Source organism: Leuciscus leuciscus (genome assembly GCF_965113295.1).
Source record: "Leuciscus leuciscus genome assembly, chromosome: 6".
In the NCBI taxonomy this organism is placed as follows: Eukaryota; Metazoa; Chordata; class Actinopteri; order Cypriniformes; family Leuciscidae; genus Leuciscus; species Leuciscus leuciscus.
In genome coordinates, this window is record NC_138730.1 from 18,136,039 (window position 1) to 18,157,780 (window position 21,742).

The 21,742-nt window shown below is 38.7% G+C and overlaps 1 protein-coding gene across 3 annotated transcripts; it reads right to left on the reverse strand.

Annotated features, from left to right (window-relative positions):
• Positions 1–443: 443 nt before the first annotated feature.
• cdc14aa (cell division cycle 14Aa) lies at positions 444–21,010 on the reverse strand. Of its 3 annotated transcripts, none has more exons than XM_082174380.1 (15): positions 20,561–21,007; positions 17,698–17,788; positions 17,529–17,604; positions 15,194–15,286; positions 14,770–14,849; positions 12,783–12,849; positions 11,807–11,869; positions 11,270–11,357; positions 10,607–10,837; positions 10,070–10,208; positions 7,717–7,882; positions 7,533–7,630; positions 6,471–6,599; positions 5,997–6,372; positions 444–1,001 (listed from the first exon to the last, which is right to left on the reverse strand). In XM_082174380.1, the coding sequence occupies exons 1-15, from the start codon at positions 20,652–20,654 to the stop codon at positions 972–974; spliced, it is 1,821 nt and encodes a 606-aa protein (XP_082030506.1). In that variant the 5' UTR covers positions 20,655–21,007; the 3' UTR covers positions 444–971. The 3 variants fall into 3 exon arrangements, with proteins under 3 accessions (XP_082030506.1, XP_082030507.1, XP_082030508.1); XM_082174381.1 differs by lacking the exon at positions 20,561–21,007 and adding an exon at positions 18,435–18,834; XM_082174382.1 differs by lacking the exon at positions 5,997–6,372 and having other exon boundaries at positions 20,561–21,010.
• Between the last annotated feature and the right edge of the window lie 732 nt (positions 21,011–21,742).

The window sequence follows — 21,742 nt, forward strand, 5'->3', positions numbered from 1 at the left end:
GGGTTGGAGTGGCTAGGCATGCAAATCTCACTCGCCAATATTTGTTGGCCCATCTTTTTTTACTACTCTGAGGTTATTGGGGCTCCCAAGTGAGACCCCAATATGTCAGTATCGACATAACGTCTCTGTTCACTCCTTCAGGGAACGAGGGTTATGTTTGTATTACCTTAGAATGAGACATTTATATCTACATACACCGTGGGACCCCTTACATTGAAATAGCCATTTTGCGCTGGCATGTTTCTACAGGAGACCTAAACGGACAAACACGTTTCGTCACTGTTGTTCTTCGTGCAAAGAAGCCGGAGTTTTAGACCCTCGAAAACAGAGACTGACGGACTAACCCCGTATATACTAATATGTATATATATGTATATGTGTGCGTATACATTTTTTTTAATAACACAAAGAATAACCACCTCACAGCCTTTACAAATGAAGAGATCTGTGTAATGACAGCGGTTTAATGCATCTAAAGTATATTCCAGTTATTAAGGTATTTTCAAGTTATTAGTTATCTGTACAAAATGTTTTAAAAATCATGATTTCTGTACAATCATATTACTAAACATTACTGAATCAGTAACAGTCATGTGATCATACATGTATATTTCTTCAAACACACATTCATACTTTCACGCACTCATGCAAAGACACGCTGCTAAAATTTTCATTACAATTGTGACTTCCTACAAAATCGTGAGCTACTGTAATGTTAGTCACAAACAAATACCAGCAGATATGTTTGATTTTGGATGAAGAAAAAAATTAATTACTAAATACATTTGTGAATAATACATCAGACTTACATATATTATTTTCTAAATTGAAACACTGTATAAATGTATTAATGAACACTTTACGCCCAGTGTGTGTTTAACATTTTATCAGCTTTTTGGAGAGATCCGTCCACAGAATGATTCGTCCATGGTTAAAAGGTCAGCTGCGGCCATCAGTGTATAATTACAGCCTTAGTACTGAGCATATTCAGACTGAAGGGACTGTGGAAAGAGAGATTGACATTTAAGAAACTGATATGAAAGGACATGTGCATTGTGCAAAGCATTCTAAAGGCTGGAATTCAGTACACAACTTATAAAATCTGAACAGATTTTAAAACACAGAGGTTAAAGAGAAAAACCGTGCATCATACATTAAATGACTGAGGATCACATACTACCAGACTTTCAAGTCATTCCAAACACAAAAAAACTTGTGCAGAAACAAGCACCTCATTGCTAGGAGATGCAGGACAAATTAAAACAATGATATTCTCATACTAGAGAGATTCATAGTCTAAAGCTAAAAAATCTAAGTCTGTGACCATCATACACAATGTGATTTCTCTGTGAGATTTGCCAACTGTCCACAATCTGCAGACTGACCTCTGACTCCTCCAGAGCGCTAATTGGGAAAAAGAAATCTAGGCAATAAACTTAATTTAATTTCAGCTTTAATGGGATTTCTAAACAGAGGGAAATGGAATTGGCTTTAATAGCACACTTGAATCTAGCTTTTATGGCGTTAACATTATCTAAAAGTATTTCGTAGTAAGAAATTTAATATACGACTCAAATTATAGCAATAGATCACTTAGGAGCTGGCTGATAGATCCTTAACTCAGTTGGTAGTGATCAAGTAGTTATCCACATAGGACAGCTGATTGGTTGCTGTTGCATCAGTGACCAATAAGCTGCAGCTCAACATTCAAATACTGGTAGTGTTTGCTGTTAACAGTCTGCAGTGCGCTTTCAGAAACCCTTCCCCATCCCCAGCTCCACCGGTCTCATGGTGTCAGGGTCCTGCCCTGACAGTCTTGTCTGTCTTGTGCTTGTTACTGTTTAATGTTTCCTTGTTTGGCTCTGTCTTTGTTCTCTTACGAGAGGTTCTCTCGTATTGCGTAAGTAAGCTTACACTACGGGTAAAGTCATCTTTTCTCGAGATATTGAAGGCAAAAATGATCCTTAATTTTGTATTTATTGTCAACGCATTGCAGCAGCTAGCAGACCTAGAGCGGGCTTACTAGCGCGCTCATTGGCTGCTCTGCGGCAACTGCAGCAGCCTACCACTGAGCCCTGCGTGACGTCACGCCCAATGGGGGCGCTTCGCGCCCTCACGCGTCATAGCCCGCCAGGATGGGTGTGGCTTAGCGTATATAAGGACGGCTCGGGGGCTGCTTACCTGATTTTTCATCTCTTCAGCGAAGCTTTCCGCATCGCTGGATCTTCTGAGAGAAGCCGACGCCGTCTGACTCAAGCGACAAAGCACGCCCAGGACAGCGCCTGAAGAAGCCAGACGATTCTCGCCACCTTCAGCCATCCGTGCCTGCTACGCTATCCAGCGTCATATCCTTCTACTGCCTGTGTGTGCTCGCCGCCTCGACACACACTTTCTCTAAAAGAGCGCGAGGCATTTTACGTACAAATGCCTCGTATTTCCTGTGGCTCTTGCCGAGCCCCGCTCAGCGACGGAGACCGCCATGTTATCTGCGCTCTCTGCCTGGGCCATGACCACGCAGCCCTCGCCCTTTCCACGGCGGCTGCGTCCACTGCGAAGAACTGACCATGTCGACCCTGCAGGCTCGACTTGAGATGTTCGACGCTGAAGCTGCACCTCCGCCCGCCTCCGCTGGACCACGCTGCAAGAAGCGTCGCTCCCAGAGGCTACCGGAGCCTGATATGGCCTGCAAGCGCTCGCCGGAACCTTCCCCCCTCGAGCCTCACCTTCCCCTTCTCCGCGCTCCCTCCCGGATGCACAGGATGCTGCCCTCACTGTCGACGCCTCGGGAGATGAAGCGGACGAGGACGCCATCAACGACAGCTTCGTTTCGTTCGGTGGACGCACCAAAGGCCTCGCCACCTCGAAACAGAGTCTGTCCAGGTGGATTGTTGACGCTATCGCGGCAGCATATGCGTCTAAAGACCTGCAGTGCCCTTTGGGCGTTAGGGCTCATTCCACTAGAGGCATGGCCTCTTCGTGGGCTTGGTCCAGCTGGATTTCTATTCACGACATTTGTACGGCGGCAGGCTGGGCCTCCCCTTCTACATTTGTTAGGTTCTACAACCTAGAAGTTCCCGCCCTGCAGGCTAGACTGGTCTAAGTTGCAGTCTAAGTTGCGAGTATGTTCTGCTCAGGTTCGTTCACGCGCAGGCTACTCTCACGCTAATCATAGCTCCCCTGGCTGAATTACACTGTGAGGATAGTTATCCACGTAACAGTATGGGCCGCTCTGTATTCTTTGCCTCATGATACTGTGTGCTTATGTACATGTACTGGCCCACCCAGGTTGGCCGTCTTATTCCCACTGATCTGTGTCCCCCGGGTGTGCCCTTAGGACTATATGTGGTTGATGCTGGCGCGCACGGCGTTGCAAGTAAGCAATTTACACAATACGAGAGAACCTCTCAAAGAGGGAACGAGTATTGCGTAACCTGCCGTGCCCGCCTCGAGCTGGTATCGCTTCAGTCGATGAAAACCAGGTAAGCAGCCCCCGAGCCGTCCTAATATATGCTAAGCCACACCCATCCTGGCGGGCTATGACGCGTGAGGGCGCGACGTCACGCAGGGCTCATGGCTAGGCTGCTGCAGTTGCCGCAAATTTCAGGTCCATTGTTTGTCAATAGTGCAGCGATCTATGAAGCACAGCTCACAAAGAAGTCACTTTCAAACCTAGTAGCTTTCTATTGGACAAAACGGCGAATTCGTATGACCAGTTAACCGATCACCTGGATTCCTTTTCAAATGACTGGATTATGACCATGAAATTCACCAAACAATGGTATACTGCACCTTTATAATATTTATGAGGAACACCCCAATATCAGTAGTTATTTGCTGGAAATCTTTGCCTCCGCTGCAGCTCAAATCTTATTTGTATTTGCATATATTTCAATTTGGTGAACTAAGTCTATCACTTTTTTTTTGTTCCACGGAAGAAAGAACATACATGTTTGGAATGACATGAAGGTGAGCAATGCCCCATTCACACCACCAGTGACAAACAGCACGCATGTTATACAGTGTTGGGGGTAACGCATTAAAAGTGACATAATCAGATGACTTTTTTCAAGTAACTTAAAGTAATGCATTACTTTTAAATTTACAACAAAATATCTGTTACTTTTTCAAACAAGACAAGCTACTTTGTTTTGTTAAATTACACAAATATACTTTATGTATTTAATCTCACTTTATTAACAGGTGTCTATTTAACATGAACTTTTTTAATATCTCCGGTTGCTAAATAAACCGTCAGGCGTAACCAGGGAAACCAAGTTATTGTTTGTAAAAACTTTAGATTTCAATTGTAAAACTAATTAAAATATAAACTAATGTTTTAAAAATGTGTTATTTGGCAAGTGACCATGGTATAAGCGGGTTAATGCCCTTCGAGGTGTCCATTGTCTACTGTATCGAATGCCTCCTCCAGATCCAGCAACACAATCCCAAATAATTTGCCTCTGTCCATTTCTTTTCTTATATGTTCTGTTAAAAACATTATCATTGACTCTGTGGAGTGCAGCCTCCTAAAACCCGACTGTAACTGTACAGTATATTACACTTAGAGTTATAGTCTTCAACCTGACCATACATAATCTTTTCCATCACTTTTGATAAAACACTTAAGAAACTGGCCTATATTTGTTACACTCTAACATACCACCTTTCTTATAGAGGGGAATCACTCTTGCTTATTTTAACTCCCTAGGAACCTTACATTGTGTAATTGAAAGATTTATAATATGGGTCACCATAGGAGTAATACATTTAGCTGAGTCCTTAATATACTGTACTTCCCTGGAATATTAATATCTAACCCTGTCACTTTATTACTTTTGATTTCCTTAGAGTTTTTAAAAACACTACTCTCGAAAAATGAAAAACCACCAGGTACAATACCACATTTTTCATAATACTCCTTAATTAATGCATCATTAAAAATGCCAGCTCATGCTTGAAGCTTATTAACCAATTTTTCAGCAACAGTAGTGAAAAAAACTACTTAAAATAATCTGCTACCTTCTTCTGATCAGTCATCAATCTTCCATCTACATTAAGACTTATTCTTGAACATTTACCCTTTTTTACCCTATTTGTCTTTTTTCTATACCCTAACTCATTTAAACCTCCATAATTTTGTGTATCCTTCTTCAGTTTACTGATCTTGTCCTTCAATTTTATCTTATCTTATCTCATCATTTATTTAAATTCTAATCCCTTTTTCTTTAAAACTATCATTACGTTCCTTAATTATCTTTAAAATACTGTCTGTCATCCAAGGCTTAGTCCTTTGCTTGATTATATTAGTGTGTTATGGTGCCTAACAGCGTCAAAAACACCACTTTTACATATCTTAGAGTTATCCGATACCAATATAACATCAATAATAGTTTTGCTTTTAAGAGTAATTCTATTTGGATCCAAAATGATCTGTTTTTTTAATGCATATGATTTACAAAAGGAACTAAATTGTTTAAAAGGTTTACTGTTCTATATGATTTCCTTGTAAACAAACAGATATGATATATGGGTGGAAAAGAAACTTTCAGCGGTCTCAGTGAGTTTTATTCATACATTGATAGTTTTTGTTAGTAAGATGCAATGAACAGTTTAACACTGATGCAGTTTCTGCTGCTTAAATGTTAATTATCAGGGACAAGAAAACGGATTATTGATGAATGACGTTTAGGAATTTTTGGGCAGTATGAGCAAATTCTCTGTCACTGGTGCTGTAAATGGGGCTCAAATGATGACCGAACTTTTAGATTAACCCTACTGTTAAATGATAAAATCACATTGATTATAAAAATCTAACATAAAGATAACAATTATACTGTAGCACAGAAGTGAGGCCAGAGGAAAATTTGAGGAAAAACCTAAATTGAAGGGAAATTAGTAGCAGAAAGAAAATAAGCTGAAACAGCAGAAGTAGCGAGTGAAAATCAAGGGCCGAAGAGACGACGAAGGCGAACACAGTCTGTCAGACGGTCACTCACTGGAATGGATCTGCTGAGGTAGCGTCCTGGAAACCCACTAAGCCCAGCGCGGAACGGACCTCTCCGAGGGCTCGGCCGACTATAGCCGCCTCTGTTCATAGGCCTAACTGTACGACTAGCACTAACGGTGCTTGATGCAGTGAGGCTGTTGAGGTTAGCGTTGGCTTCTTGATTGAAGTTTACATGGGAGGGAGGAAGTCGGGGGTCAGCAGTGGTGTACCCAACGCTGAAGCTGGATGGAAGTGCTGGGGAACACTGGGTTAGGGCAGGAGATGGGGAGGGCACGAAAGAGGAAGGAGGTGTGCTGGTTTCATCATCACTGAAGTTGTTGTCATTATAGAGGTTGCCGAGGGAATGGGCTAAACGGGGACTAAAGCTGTTCAGGATGCATAAAGGGGGGTTAACAACATCTGTAATGAACCCTATCCAAAAAAAAAAATAAAACACCCAGGCTGTGCATTCACTTCAATGTACCTTTTTAGATTACTGGCGGAGGATGAAGGGCTTCGCGTCAGTCTTTGTGGTGCAGTGGTGGAGGAGAGGAAGAGAGGAGCTTTGGAAGAATTGGGAGGGGAAATGTTGCCCGGTGCTTGGGTAATCCCACTGCCAAAAAATTTAAAAGACGAATAGCAGAGCAGTTTATTAAAAGGAAATGTTGAAATAAACAAAAATGTCCTCATGAAAGGAAGGAAGCTTTCTCTCCAGTGTAATACTTCAATATGAGCAATCCTTTTCAAAACAGGAGGTGAATTTAAATCTCAGCAATGCTTTTGTGCATTTTGAGTGAAATTAACTTTTTCACCAAATAGCCAATTTTAATTTTAATTTCCCCTATTTTACATTTATTTTACCCATCATCTAACACTCACTTAGATGTTCATCTTTAAAAACAATATACATTTTTCGTTCCAGCACAATGTACTGTAATCTTGTGATGTATGGAGTTTTGCATTTAAAGTTAATCATTTTAGTTGTTTAGTCTGCTTTTTTATATTCATTTAGACAAAATAGACAAAATTATTAACATATAATGGTTGGTTATCAGCTATAACAAATATTAGCTTTTTGCTACTGACCAGAATTTTCACCATTGCACCTTTACTTATTGTACCTAATTTATTATAACTTATATAATAAAAAAAAGAATAATAAAAAAAGAATTCAGAAATTACCCAGATTATCAATATCATTAAATATGTTATTAAATCTGTTTCTGACTCATTGATTGGCTTTATCTAATCACTTTTATTCAGGCAAAACTTTACTTTTTAAGTTGAAAGACGTGTCACTTCTTGTCCAGTGTGTGACCCTCTTTACATTTTGTTTTGCTAATGTTGGAGTCTTCTGGTTGGAGAACATCATAAACTGCCAAATTGGCTAGTGAGTTGATATGCATTTTCTTTTCGGCATTTGGCGGGTTGGCAGGTGTTAAACTTCAAACCCTTTAATTCAAAAAATAAGTTCTTCTTACAACCCAGAGTGATTTCATTGGCTTAAAGAACACTCATTCTTTATTTAGTGTAACTGAAGGTCTACCTAAGCACTGTGGTTGTAGATCTGGGGTGGCGTTGGCCCTTTAAGGCTAGTAGTTTGTCTCCTTGCGTTGGAATCATGTCCTCCTCTCTGAACTCATTCTGTAGTGTAACAAAACACAGTGTCAACAACAATTGTACTGTATTGTGCACTCAAATATGATAGGTGGATTCAGTTCCTTCCGCACCTCATCCACACTTGCTGGCTTCAGAATGGTGCTGTCGATGGACATGTTGTCCACGCTGGAGATGAGATGGGACATGTTTCTCTCCTGCTGTCGGCTTTGCCTCAGCTGCTGCTGCTTCTGCATTGAGCGATGGAGATCACCTTGCACCCACATACTGTGCTGCTTCCTTAAGACAGAGAAACAAAGCACTTCTGAACATGACCTCTGTGTAAGACTTGATTTTACTGCTAAGAAAAAAGCTGAGATCAAATCCCCTGCAATAAAACAATAAAACACACCCCTGGAGAGAAGACCTCAGAGAAAGAGCACGGGACATCGCCCTGTGACACGCCCACATTTATTTCCTCATTTATAATGTATCCTCCATCTCCCTACTCCCTTCCTTTCCCCCTGATTCAAGTCACTGAAAGTTCACTGAGAATGTCTATTATCACATGCGATTGGTAAAATGGTGTCAATTTCATTGCAGTCATTGGTATTATGAAAAAGATTGAAAACTTAGGAGAATTCTGTTCTCCTTTTTGGGTGGTGTCTCTTCTCTGATAATTCTCTCCTCTCCCCCGAAACCAGGTGTTACCCCCTGGGGTACATGAATAGTGGCAGAGCAGTCTTTGGGAATCTGTAACCAGAAAACCCCAATGCAGTGCTGTGTCAGTGTCTTCCTGAGTCTTGCACTCGGAACACACTCACACACCACTGTGTGTCTCTGTCAGGTGCATTTCTTACTCTTAGAGTCATCTTTGAGCAATTGATGTTATGTATTTATTATTTCTGATTTGGCTTTTAATTGTTTACTTGTGTAATTGGCATTATACATTTTTACCTAGCAAATACATTTTTAATCTTGATTTATTCTGTGTGATTCTGAAATCATTATTTCTAGTATAGATTAATGTGGAGTCTGGTGTTTCCTCAAATCTGTGTTTAGGGTAGATCAGGGGTGCCCAATCCTGTTCCTGCCGATCGACTCTCCAGCACAGTTCGTCTCCAACCCTAATCAAACACACCTGAAGCAACCAATTAAGGTCTTCAGGATCACTTGAAAATTAAAGGCAGGTGTGTTTGATTAGGGTTGGAGATTAACTGTGCAGGACAGTCGATCGGCAAGAGTAGGATTGGGCACCCCTGGGGTAGATCATACCGAGGGACCAATGAATGGAGCAGGGAGCACATCATTCGGATGAGAAATGTCGCGGTCTGTCTTAAAGGTGACATATTATGCCCCCTTTCACAAGATGTAATATAAATATATGGTGTCCACAGAATGTGTCTGTGAAAATTCAACTCAAAATACCACCCAGATCATTTATTATAGCTTGTCAAATTTTCCCCATTTTGGGTGTGAGCAAAAATGCACCGTTTTTGTGTGTGTCCCTTTAAATGCAAATGAGCTGCGGCTCCCTGCCCCTTTTCAGAAGACGGCCAATCCTTTACACAAGCTTCAGATACTCTGTCAATAACAAAACGCAAATCTCTCTCATCCAAAATCTCAGAAATAACCAGTAGCGGAGTGCAGCCTTACGGAGAGACTCAGGAAGAGGTTGCAACTGCATACATGCATGTATACATGCATGTAGTTGTTGTGGAGTTACATTGATTAATCTCATCCACTTGCATGTACTGTTATGTTTAACTTTTACACAAGTTGACACAGTTCCCAGTGGACAGCTGTGACATTTATTGGTCAAATAGTGTTTTGTGCTCGTCTGTGCAGCCAACGACAGAACAGTTTGCATGCTTTGCTCCAACTTTTCCCATTGCGTTAGAACTGGTTACACTGTTGTTGTGGGTTTTCAGCGGCGCCGTGGGTGGAAACCTGCAGATTAAGGGGCGGTAATATCATAATAAGATCCCCTTCCTACGTCAGAAGGGGAGCGAAATCTGATCTGCTTATTTTTTGACATGCTTGCAGAAAAAGGCTTACCAAAACAAAGTTACTGGGTTCTCAATTTTTACATTTTCTGGGTTGGTAGATGCACCGGGGATCTGATTATAGCACTTAAACAGAAAAAATAAGATTTTCATGATTTATCCCCTTTAAAGGGAAATAGTTCACCCTGCATCCTCTAACCAAGATCAGAACTGGCGAGTTTCTGTCCGTGAGCTGACGATTCGCGACGTGCAGTCTCAAAGCGACACCGGGTCCCTTAATGAACAAATAATTGAAAGTATGGGATACCTAGAATAACTAAAGATCTAAATTAAAGCATAATCAATATTTATGATTATTTTCTAATAAGAAACACAATCCACGCAGTTGGGCTGACGGGTGGTTCTTACATCTGAACTGTTTTGTCCCTATGTGTCTCAGTTTATCTGTAGACTCTTTCAGTTACTGACTGTTTAGACTTACTGTTCGAGAAAGTGCTGCTGTGGTCCAATGACGGAGCCCGGCCTGCAGATTCGTATCCAGGCAATGGCCTCAGGCGCTGTGAAGCGATAATGCTTCATCAGGTAGCAGCCTATCAGAGTGCCTGTCCTGCCAAGGCCAGCTGTGCAAAGACAGTGGGAAAATAATTTAGTGGAGAAAACAAAACAATTAAAAATTACATCTGAGACACGTCTCTCTGTAGGCAAGGGCGTGGTTAGCTGGTACGCTCTGATGTCACAGGGTACCACAACTTCCAATAGGAAAATTAAACTGCAGTAGCCACCGTTCAACCTGAAGAGGGCAGCACTCAGACGTTTTTACACCATATACTGTAGAATTAAAACACTTTAAACCCAAATGTCAAAACATTGGACCCACCATGAAATTTTGGCCAGAAAATGTCAGGATCATACAATTCTTCTACTCCACTATTTTACATACAAAAGTGTACCTCACTCCAGATGAAATAAAAACAAGATGCTGTTTCGTCACAAATCTAGATTCTAGAAAGTGTCTCACCCTTGCAGTGGACGGCCACGGCACCCTTTGCGCTCTCACAGATGTGTAGAAAGCGTCTTGTGAGGAGATCACTAGGTGTGGTGCCGTCTATGAAGAACAAGTCGTGATGTTCAAACCCGGCATCTGTGAAGCGTCGCCCTTCATAGATTTTCTTGTTCAGTCGCACAACATCTGTCACACTGTGCTGCCGGAAGTAGGAAAAGTACGATTCTGGAGCATGGAGAGGATAACCTGAAAGAGCCAAAACAAGTCATCAGTTCATAAGTGAGTTACTCCACTGATACTATCAGTTCACAAGATCACATTTACAAATATTCAGAGTTAAAGAGTATGCGTATTTGGCGGGCTGTTAAAATGCATCTGATCACTCTGCACAATAATCTAAAAACAGTGTGAATCAACACTACAACAACTAAAGCAGCAAACATTACAAAATGTATGTCACTGCCAAAACTTTTGGCCATGACTGTAAATGGTTTGACAAGCCATTTTTAATGTTTTCCTATTCTTATAGCAAGTTTAACAGGGTTTTGGGAAACAACTGCCATTGAATAAAGAATAAATAGCAACAGGGTTAACATTGATCCAATAACCACTGGAATCTGGTATTTGTTAGGACAGTATGTACTAGCTTTTAGGTGTAAATCTAATGTTCCAGCTTACCGTTCTCTATTTTGCTCTTGGGATGAGGTCCACTGAAGGCCAACAGTTTTCCTGGCACAATCCAGTTAAAATCACCATTTTCCACACGCTTGTAATGCAAAAGATGAGAAGATACACTAAAACTTCTGAATCCATTAAAAATATACATAACTGCTTAATTAAAGTGAATTTACATGAGTCTTGTGAGCTTTTAAGGGATCACAATGGGACAATAGACAGTGTCCCCAAATTAATAGACACTTAAATACATGTGAAATTGATTACATTTGCAATGACTTTTAACCAGTAAAGTACATTTTCCTCAAGTTCACACAGGTTTTATATCAGAGTAAACACAAGTGAAGTGTTTTGCTTACAAAATATATTTTTTTCTTTAATAAAAGCCACTTGATTTGATATTTTGATATTGAATGCTATTATTATCACAGTTATTCAATGTTAAATGGTCAAAACTTTTTGGGGCCACTGTAGAGAATGAAGCAGTGCTGTACACTTTTTATATCTAGAATGAAATATTAATATTAAAGAAGGTGATACCTCATAATGTTCATATTCTTCAACATCAAAATTCTCAAAGTCAAAGAACCCGTGCTGCAAGGCCTGAAGAGAAAATTAATTAAGAATAAGATTTACGTTTCATTAAATAAAGGCAAATCATGAATCAAGAATTCTATGGCACATAATGAAAATCTAAATGCTTCTAAGGAAATGCATATTTCCAAATGAGTCCATTATGCATAAATCTTAAGTTGGGTGATACTTCACCCAAAAATTTAAATTCTGTCTTCATTTACTGTACAAGTTGTTCCAAAAAGGTATGATTTTTTTTCTTCTGCTGGACACAAGAGAAGATATTTGGAAGAATTTGGGCAAACAAACAGTTGATGGGAAGTCAATAGGGTCCCATCAACTGTTTGGTTACCAACATTCTTCAAAATATCTTCATTTGTGTTCAACAGAGGAAAGAAACTCATACAGGTTTAGAACAACTTGAGGGTGAATAAAATTATGACAAATCTTTCATTTTTGGGTGAACTATCCCTTTAGGATAAATCATTGATGCTTAAAAAGATAAAATGGTAAGGTTTTATTCAACCTCACATACTTAAATCATGTCTCAATTACAAGCACTACCATTCAAGTTGTGTAATATCACTGCCTATCAACCTCATTTCATTCCCGTTAGATATTTCCCCAAACTCTCCACCCACAAATGCCTTTCTTTGTATGCTGCTTCCTGTTAGAAAGTTATCAGTTATTGTGTGGCATGTCCTTAATGTAATCCGTCTACTAGAGCCTGTGCCAATTCTTTCTCCCGTGTCAGATTGAAAAGACAGATAATTGGACTAAAAGATTACGTTCTGGGGATAAAGTTCATTGTACGTATACACTGTCCAGCCTTGGTCCAAAAAATGGGTCAAGAATGTCACAAACTTTACCTTTCCTACTGTAAATATTAATAGTTCAAACAGATGGTGCTATTGAAACAATCTCTTCCCTTTAATACACTTACCTTGCGCATTCCTTGTAAACAGTCTAATATGGTTAGATCATATGTGCAGTTCCCAAAAGCAGCATCTCTATATGGAAATAAAATAACATTAAATAGATTATGTAATAATAATTATAAAAAATATAGTTTTTTGGAAATGTATGATAAAGTGTGTGTGTGTGTGTGTGTGTGTGTGTGTGTGTGTGTGTGTGTGTGTGTGTGTGTGTGTGTGTGTGTGTGTGTGTGTGTGTGTGTGTGTGCAAACCTACCTCAAAATTGCCTACACTAGGGTAAGAAACATGTTAAATAACTTGCATATGATTGCGTATTGAAACAATGTATGATTCTCTATTCTGAAGATATTAAACAAAGTCTATTTTTAGGGGTAAGATTTTCACTTCTCTGCATCCCTTCAACATTGAATATCTTCTTGTCCTTTTATTCTTATACATAACTGCATACCTTCTGACTCTTAATGAGCTCTTAATCTTATTTTTGAAGTGATTTACTGATGAACTTGGCTATTTAAATCTTAGATGCTCTGCTATTGAATTATTATCAGTTGTATATAATTAAGGACAGGAATAAAATATTTTTTTGTAAAATTATATATTTTTAGACATTTTAACATTTGAAATGAGTTGAATTCCCTATCTGTCAGTCACTACAACGTTATGTCGACTGACAAATGGCATCCCTATGAACTATGTTATGTTATGAACCACTGAACTATGTTACGAGAGTTGGAGACGCAGATGCTGGCAAGCTCCCAAGTGAGACCCCATTTGTCAGTGGACATAACATCTCCGTTCCCTCCATCAGGGAGCGAGGGTTGCATCAGTTACCGGTATCATTCCCAGTAACGTCTTTTGTCAGTCGACATAAAGTTGTAGTGACTGACAAATAGGGAACGTCTTGTTTACTGATGTAACCCTTGTTCCCTGATGGAGGGAACGGAGACATTATATCCCTCCTGCCACAACTCTGAACCACCGCTGAATGCCCGGGACCCCATCTCGGCTCCTCAGCATAAACCTGAATGAGTAAATGCGTGCCACCATCTTATATACTTGTATGTGCGGGGGAGTGGCTTGGCATGCAAATTCCACTCGCCAATTCCATTGGTTGTTTTTCTAAAACTCAGAGGTGATTGGAGCTCCCAAGTGAGAGCCCATTTGTCAGTCGACATAACGTCTCTGTTCCCTCCAAAGTTCTGAGAACTGTTAGCTGGGTTAGAGTACTAAAGATGAGTGTTTCAATTGTACTATGGTACTGTTTAAGCTGTACCTGACATAGGTACAACTGGAACAAAAAGTACTTTTTGTCTTTATGAACTAACTGTGGAAAATATGAACTATTTAAAGTTATTATTGATCATTATTTCTTTAGTTGCAAATGTTTAATGACTAGTTTTTGTGTTCCAACATGTTCCAATTGTTTTCGGTCTACACTACCGTTCAAAAGTTTGGAGTTGGTGAGATGTTTTCCTGTTTTTGAAAGAAGTCTCTTATGCTCACCAAGGCTTCATTATTTAAAGTAAAAATACTAATATTGTGAAATTTTATTACAAATTCACATAACTGTTTTCTATTTGAATATATTATAAAACTGTAATTTATTCCTGTGATCAAAGCTGAATTTTCAGCATCATTACTCCAGTCTTCAGTGTCACATGATCCTCCAGAAATAATTCTAATATGCTGATTTGCTGCTCAAGAAACATTTCCTATTATTATCAATGTTGTTTAATATTTCTGTAAACAACTTTTTCCAGGATTCTTTGATGAATAGAAAGTTCAAAAGAACAGCATTTATTTGGAAAAGAAATGTTTTGTAACAACGTTGATTCATTTGATGCATCCTTGCTAAATAAATGTTTTAATTTCTTTTTAAAAAGGCCTTTTGAATGGTAGCGTACATACAGTAATATATAAGACTACGGTAATGAGGTGTGACTAGCATGATGATCAGATCAGATCAGATTGAGCATGTGTGTGCAGTATCTCACCTGAAGGGCAGGTATGACACATTGGTTCCAGAGATCAGGGCCCGGTACACTTCCTCTGGAGTTCTTTTTAAGTAGATTACCTGAATAAAGAAGCGACACATAATTAGCAATTTCTCTAAGAGACTCTGAAACAAGAGCTCAACATGGTGTGAATAGCTCTTGTTCTTTTAATCATTTTGTCCCCAAAACATGAGAGGTAAAAATGAACAAAAGGGGTGTCCAAAGTCAGTCCTGGAGGAGGGCCACTGTCCTGCAGAGTTCAGCTCCAGCTTGCCTCAACACTTGCCTGGAAGTTTCTAGTATGTCTAGTAAGGCCCTGATTAGCCGACTCAGGTGTGTTTAATTGGGGTTGAAGCTGAACTCAGCAGGCCCTCCAGGAGAAGGATTGGACACTGTTCTTATAGAAACACAGAGCTGGACTCACTGCATAAGCACCGATGAGCACGGCTGCATTGGCTCTCTTTCGTTGGTCATAACTGGTGTAATGGATGATGCGCTTTCTGGACAGAGTGAAAGACTGCAGATATACAAAAGACATATTCATGTTCAGATAGTTCATCCAAAAATGACAATTCTGTCATCATTTATTCCCCCTCATGTCATTCCAAACCTCTATGACTTTCTTTCTTCTGCAGAACGCAAAACATGTTAGGTCAAATGTTCATGCTGCTTTTCATGCTCACTTTAAAAGTAGTCCATATGACTTGCCATATTTCAAGTCCTCTGAAGCCAGAGCACAGTAACTCGCTTGACGCCGGCCCTAAATATAGTGCATGATGCTTATGGACTACAGATGTACTTTCATGAAGCCTTTTTGTAATTTTTGGATCTTGACAACCATCTCACCATTCACTTTGAATGTATTGAAAAGAGTAGAACATTCTGCCGATTACATCTCCTTTTTTTGTTTAATGGAAGAAAGAAATCCATACATGTTTGGAACGACATGACGGTGCGTAAATGATGGCAGAATGTACATATTTGGGTGAACTGTTCCTTTAATAGTGTATATAAGGATACTTAAGACTCTGGTTGTCATCCATATGCTTCTTGCCTTTTTATTTTTGATTTTGCTGTTTTGTGTAGAATGATACTTCATTAACAATGTCTCAGGCAGAGGAAGATGAAGTGAATTACTCAGTTTACCTGCAATCTATTTCTCATTACATTAAGCCAATTAAGTACATTTGGAATTGTATTGTTATTTAACCCTGTAATTCCTGGCATAAAATAAAAGTCTGTTTTTTTTGTTTGTTTTTTGGAATGGGATACTTTATTTATATGACCAAAAAGTAATTCTGATAGCTTGTAATGTAAATCGGTAAGATCTATAAAACAGTATAGCATATTACATGCATTAAGAGCTTATGTGTTAATAAGTTCTGTAGTTTTTATTGTGGGGGAAAAACAATGCAATGCAATAAAATGACGGTGGAGAGATGAACAAATAAACGTCCCTCAAAAGCCTAATGTATCATATTTGACACTCATATTTTAACATGGTTTTTCTAAAAAAATAAAAATAAATAGAAAGCAAAGCTAAGTTACTTCAGGTCAGTAAATGTTCATCTCATCAGTAAAGACTTCACAGCAAAATATGGGAAATGACATAGAGTGCCCTAAAAAAACACACTTCAAGTGTATGAATGCCACTACATTAGTCAATACCAAACCTGGAGTTATCTGTTTTAAAGAGAGATAATACAATGCAACAAACGGAAATTAGGTTTAAAATGATAAAACAATAGATATACTGTTAAAAATGAAAAGAAAATGCATTTTGGACACTTTTTGGTTGTCAAACATTAGTGGATCATGTTGTAAATCATACTCTGCTAGGAACTTTGTGAACTTGAGAAGAACCGACTTCATACATACACTAAAAGAAATCACCAAAACGCTAGTGGTTCAAAAGTCAAACATGGCAAACGATGTTCTGAGACAAGCTGAACACTCATTTGTTTTCAAATGCCACTTGGTTTAATATTTCAAATCAACAAATTCCAGATGTTTTATGTGCTACTTTAGTCCAAATATTTTTTGTACCCACTTCACACTAAAGGACAAGCACATACTGTCCAGAAACACCTTGAGCCCTATAGCCCTTAATCTGTCAGCTCCAGATACAAAGATAGTCATTGAAGTTCAATCCTTCATGCCAGAAACTTCTGTGGTGTCATTATAGAGACGTGTAACTCGCAGTAATAGAGCGCTCTCTGCTGCTCACTGCAGGAACTGCTTCCGACTCATTATACAGTCTTGCAACACATCAAATAACTTACTATTAATATAAACAGTATGACCATGGCTGCTGGTGGTGAAGGGATGTGACCACAGTTAAGGTTTTACAAAACTGAACTATTAATGGTGATTTTCATTTATTTTTGTAAGGCTGGGCTTAACCTACCTATTTACAGGGGATTAGCCTTCATCGTTTTCCAGGAAAGCATATTTAAGTTCTGTTATGTAAGATTCATACATTTCTATATACTCATATTCACATGTTTTGAATTTTGACCTTTTTTTCTGGAATGAAAGGAAAATGGTTTTGAAGTCTAATTTATTTTAGGCAACCAAACTAATTTGTCTGCTAACTAAAAAGGCTGTTCTCAATGTTAATCAATCAGGCCAAATATGAAAATGAAAATAGCCTATTTGATCAGTGAGTAAAATATGAATTTCTGGTGAAGGAATACATCAAGCACTGTAATGCAAACACTGAGCCATTTGATTCAAAGAAGATGATCTGATGATCTTACCTTTAGTTTTTTGTTCAGTTTGCAGCAATATCTGTACAGCATTGCCAGATTGAGGGGTCCAAAATCTGCATAAAAGCTTGAGACAGAAATGGAAAATAAAGTCATGAAATGAAACAATCAAATATGAGCAGAATTTTACATGGTCAGTTAAAAACTTACAAAGACTTACTTTTCATATATAAATTCATCATCTGTGCAGAAGAAATGTGTGTTTGCTGTGCTCTTGGGTTTGCCTCTGAGAGTAGCAAAATACAGTCGATCTGGGGGAAAGAAAATACAAATGAATACAGAAAAAAAGAGAAAAAGTAAACGATGAAAAAAAAAAGGTGCTGCCTTAATTATTTAAGTACAATCAACTACTAGGATATTCAAGCAATTTCCATTTAAATCTTGAATATCGTATAACTCACAAAAAAGTTGAAATTGCTTAACTTATTTTGATGAGTTACAGCAATGTAAAAACATATGTTGTCATAATGTATTGATCATATAATTTTCTACAGTGCAGCAATCTGAAGATAAACTGCAACAGGAAGCAGAATGTAACAAATTTAAATTACTTTCATTATATTATGTATTTGAATGTACATGAATAACTGATCTGTAAATCATTATATATTGTTTTAATAACACTCGTGAAATTTATTACAAAGTGCAACATTTTGTAACATTAAAACAACATTTTGTTTGACTAATTCTGGCATATTTACATGGTGCAACAATGTTCATGAATATGCATGGCAAATAAACCAATAAATAAGCATACGTTATGCTAGGATATTGATGTTATACTACATTTGCATATGATTGGGCAGATTAGAAAATAGATTTTAAAATATATTTGCCTTTGAACCTTTGTTTTATTTTATTTTAAAAACGATATAGTAACTATATTCATCTTATTACCTTTGATAAACTCAGAAGATCCAAGCAGCTCATTGTCATCTCCCATTTTATTTAATACTGAAACTTCAGGATGTTTAAATATTTCCACGAGTTTCTTTTCGTTCCAACGTGAAGTTATACTGGAACATCCGGTAATTTTGAAAATAAATGTGTTTAAAAATAAATCCGTTATAACGAAGACAACACAGTCCTGTTATAACCCACTTCTGTGTCCTATAAGCTCTTCTGTGTCGAGAATAGACTGCAAATCCTCTAAGTCTCTTCCGAACCGAAGGTGAGTTAAAAACATCATGTTTTCCATCAGTTTAACCTCATATATGTTCGTGTCCTTCGGTTTTCCGTAATGTTTTGCACTTTTATTGTGCTGGAGTTCCCTCGCATGTTCTTCCACGGCTGAAAACTTCACGATACAAGTTAAAGAGACATATCCTAGTTACCACGTGCCACACCACCACACATATGCGTGTTGCTAAGGAGGGGGCACTTTCGACCAATCAGAGGACGCAGAGCCTGCTCTGTTTTGGATCACAGCTTTTCTCAGTTGCTTTGATACATTTCTCGAATCATCCTTAAGATTAGAAAAACAGTGTGTGCATTTATCAAACCACTTCGTACAAACAGCAGCACACAATGGATTACCTGCAAAAGCGTGTCACTCGCTCAAAATCTCAAAAGAAAATTTATGTCAGTGAACAAATGAGTGCCATAATTTTTCAAAAACAAGATAGTCAAAATGCTTAGCCACGTTGTCAATATAACAGTTTACTCTACTCTGTCAGTATTTTCAGATGTGAACTATTTTGATGACAATGATTGAAAATGCACAAGACGGCACTTTATCTGTATGGCATATATATACATTTCAACTGTACAATTTTACACAGTACTCTATATGGGATATGGATTGCATGAATCTGGACGGGATTCACAGTTACACTTTTACTGAATGTACTGTATGAACACACACACACACACACACACACACACACACACACACACACACACACACACACACACACACACACACACACACACACACACACACACATACATATATATATATATATATATATATATATATATATATATATATATATATATATATATATATATATATATATATATATAATGATTGAAAACATGATCCACAATAGTGCCCTCATTTAATCAGAAACATGTCTACAATCTGGGCCTCTTCTATCTCTTCCTCTGGTTTACCTCTGTACTCTTCCACCACACATCCTTACTTTTCTTCTTCCTGACTGTTGATCCTGTTTGTTTCCTTATTCTTTTTCCATTGTCGGAATTTGTAACACTGTGTTGTGCTCTGTCTATACACTACATGCTTGCCAAATGATGCAACTGGTTGATCAATGGTTGATCTAGTGCTTTATATTCCCCTTCATTAATGAAATTCAAAATTCACCTTCACAATTCAGGACACATTTATAAAAATAAAAAAAGTCTAAAAGAAATGTATAGAAAATATGCTTGACAGTTTATGACAAATAGTTCAACCATCTTGCATTTAATGACTTGAGATGTTTTGAGGGGATGTTGAGATGTTATTCAACAGGGAACTATAATATAGTTCCCTGTTGATATAAAGTATAATATATTTTGATCAACATGACATAAGCATTGATCATGTAGGAAACATCAGACAATTGTACATAATCAATTGCATTACTGTACCAAAGCATTTACAACTTGTTCAAAATAACTATAAATGTTATTTATGATGTGCACAAGTGACTAGATAATGTGGAGGTTGAACAAGTAGTTTTAGGAATTTCAGTTGTGATCTTAGAAACGCACCAAAGCGACTGAGAAAAACTGTGATGCATGTTACATGATTTAGCCACAGGAAGGGACAGGAATAAGTAATGTTATTTTTGCATCCAACTTTGTTGAAGAATATATTTCACATATTACCCAGGAACATATTTATAAGCCTACCTGTGAAATAATTTGAACTTTGCAGAAATGTAGATAGATAGATAGATAGATAGATAGATAGATAGATAGATAGATAGATAGATAGATAGATAGATAGATAGATAGATAGATAGATAGATAGATAGATAGATAGATAGATAGATAGATAGATAGATAGACAGACAGACCTGTGATGTGTGTTATCCAGGCTGTTGGTGGCACCATGGCTGGACGCCTGCGCTTAAAGCGCCAGTGTCCCCTCCAGGCCGGCACATGGGACATGCCTTCATTGAGGTCCGTAAATGGAGGAAGAGGATATTGCTGATGAAGAATCACATCCTTATGTCGTCCCCCATTTAAACTGGAGGCAGCCGAACATAATTTGAGTCACAGAACAGAAGAAATAAGCTGCATTTCTCCAGAACTCCTCGCAGCTCAACCCGCCAAACTGCTACGAAACAAAGGTAAGAGCGGCTCAAGTGACCGCCTCGGGTTACAGCTCGACTTCAGAAAGGCCCGGCTCCGGTGCTGTCAAAGGTTTTCGGTTACTCTCAATTCCCATAGAGGTGGGAATGTCACTGTTGAATTCTCACTCTGATTGGGCTTGAGATACGACCTCTGTGACACATTGGTATTGTCTCCATCAATCTCTGCCACTATAAAGCAGCATGGGCTTTTCACCACTGCAGCCGTCTGGACTCCCTTTCTCTTGTTCAAGGGTCAGTGGCTGTGGGACAGTGCTAAGGTAACACCTGAGATGAAGACATGCTTAGAGGCCAGAGTCCAAATGGAACAGGGTTTCTTATAACAGGCAAGGTCAACCACAGCGTTACAGGAGAGCTTATCAGCGCTGTAGATATTTGAGAAACACTGGAAGAAGACTCTTCCCCACAGGATGCGGATGAAATGAAAAAAGCACCAAGATATTACAAATGCTGCTTGACATGACATGATTTTTAACATTATTATGACATGGCTGACTGATTGGTCAATCACAGCATTCTAACATCAAATATTTTTGTATAATGACTGCTAAACTGTATTATTGACCATGTATTGTTCACTATAAAAAGTAATTCAGGGGACCTGTTGTAACCGGTCCTACTCGATTTGAACCAGCATCTTGCGCGCTAACAAGGATACTAAAGACTACAGTCTCTAGCATCAGTCGCTAGTGCGCCTCTTGAGATCAGGGGAGTTTACAAGCACAGCTCTTACTAGATTGGCTTCGTTTCAGTCACCTCCCCAAAACCTCACTCCCATCTAAGTCACGGCACTAAATGTATCCGGTCCTACTCAACACGCTCCTAGCGACATTGAGTAGGACCATGGGAGACAGCCGCGCTAACAAGGAGGCTAGTGCACCTCTT

Coding starts and splice junctions, on each gene's coding strand:
- cdc14aa (XM_082174380.1), bottom strand. CDS start 20,654: ATGTCCCATGTGCCGGCCTGGAGGGGACACTGGCGCTTTAAGCGCAGG. Junction 17,605..17,697: donor GATGAATTTATATATGAAAA/GTAAGTCTTTGT, acceptor TTCTGTCTCAAG/CTTTTATGCAGATTTTGGAC. Junction 10,838..11,269: donor CAAGAGCAAAATAGAGAACG/GTAAGCTGGAAC, acceptor TGGCTCTTTCAG/GTTATCCTCTCCATGCTCCA.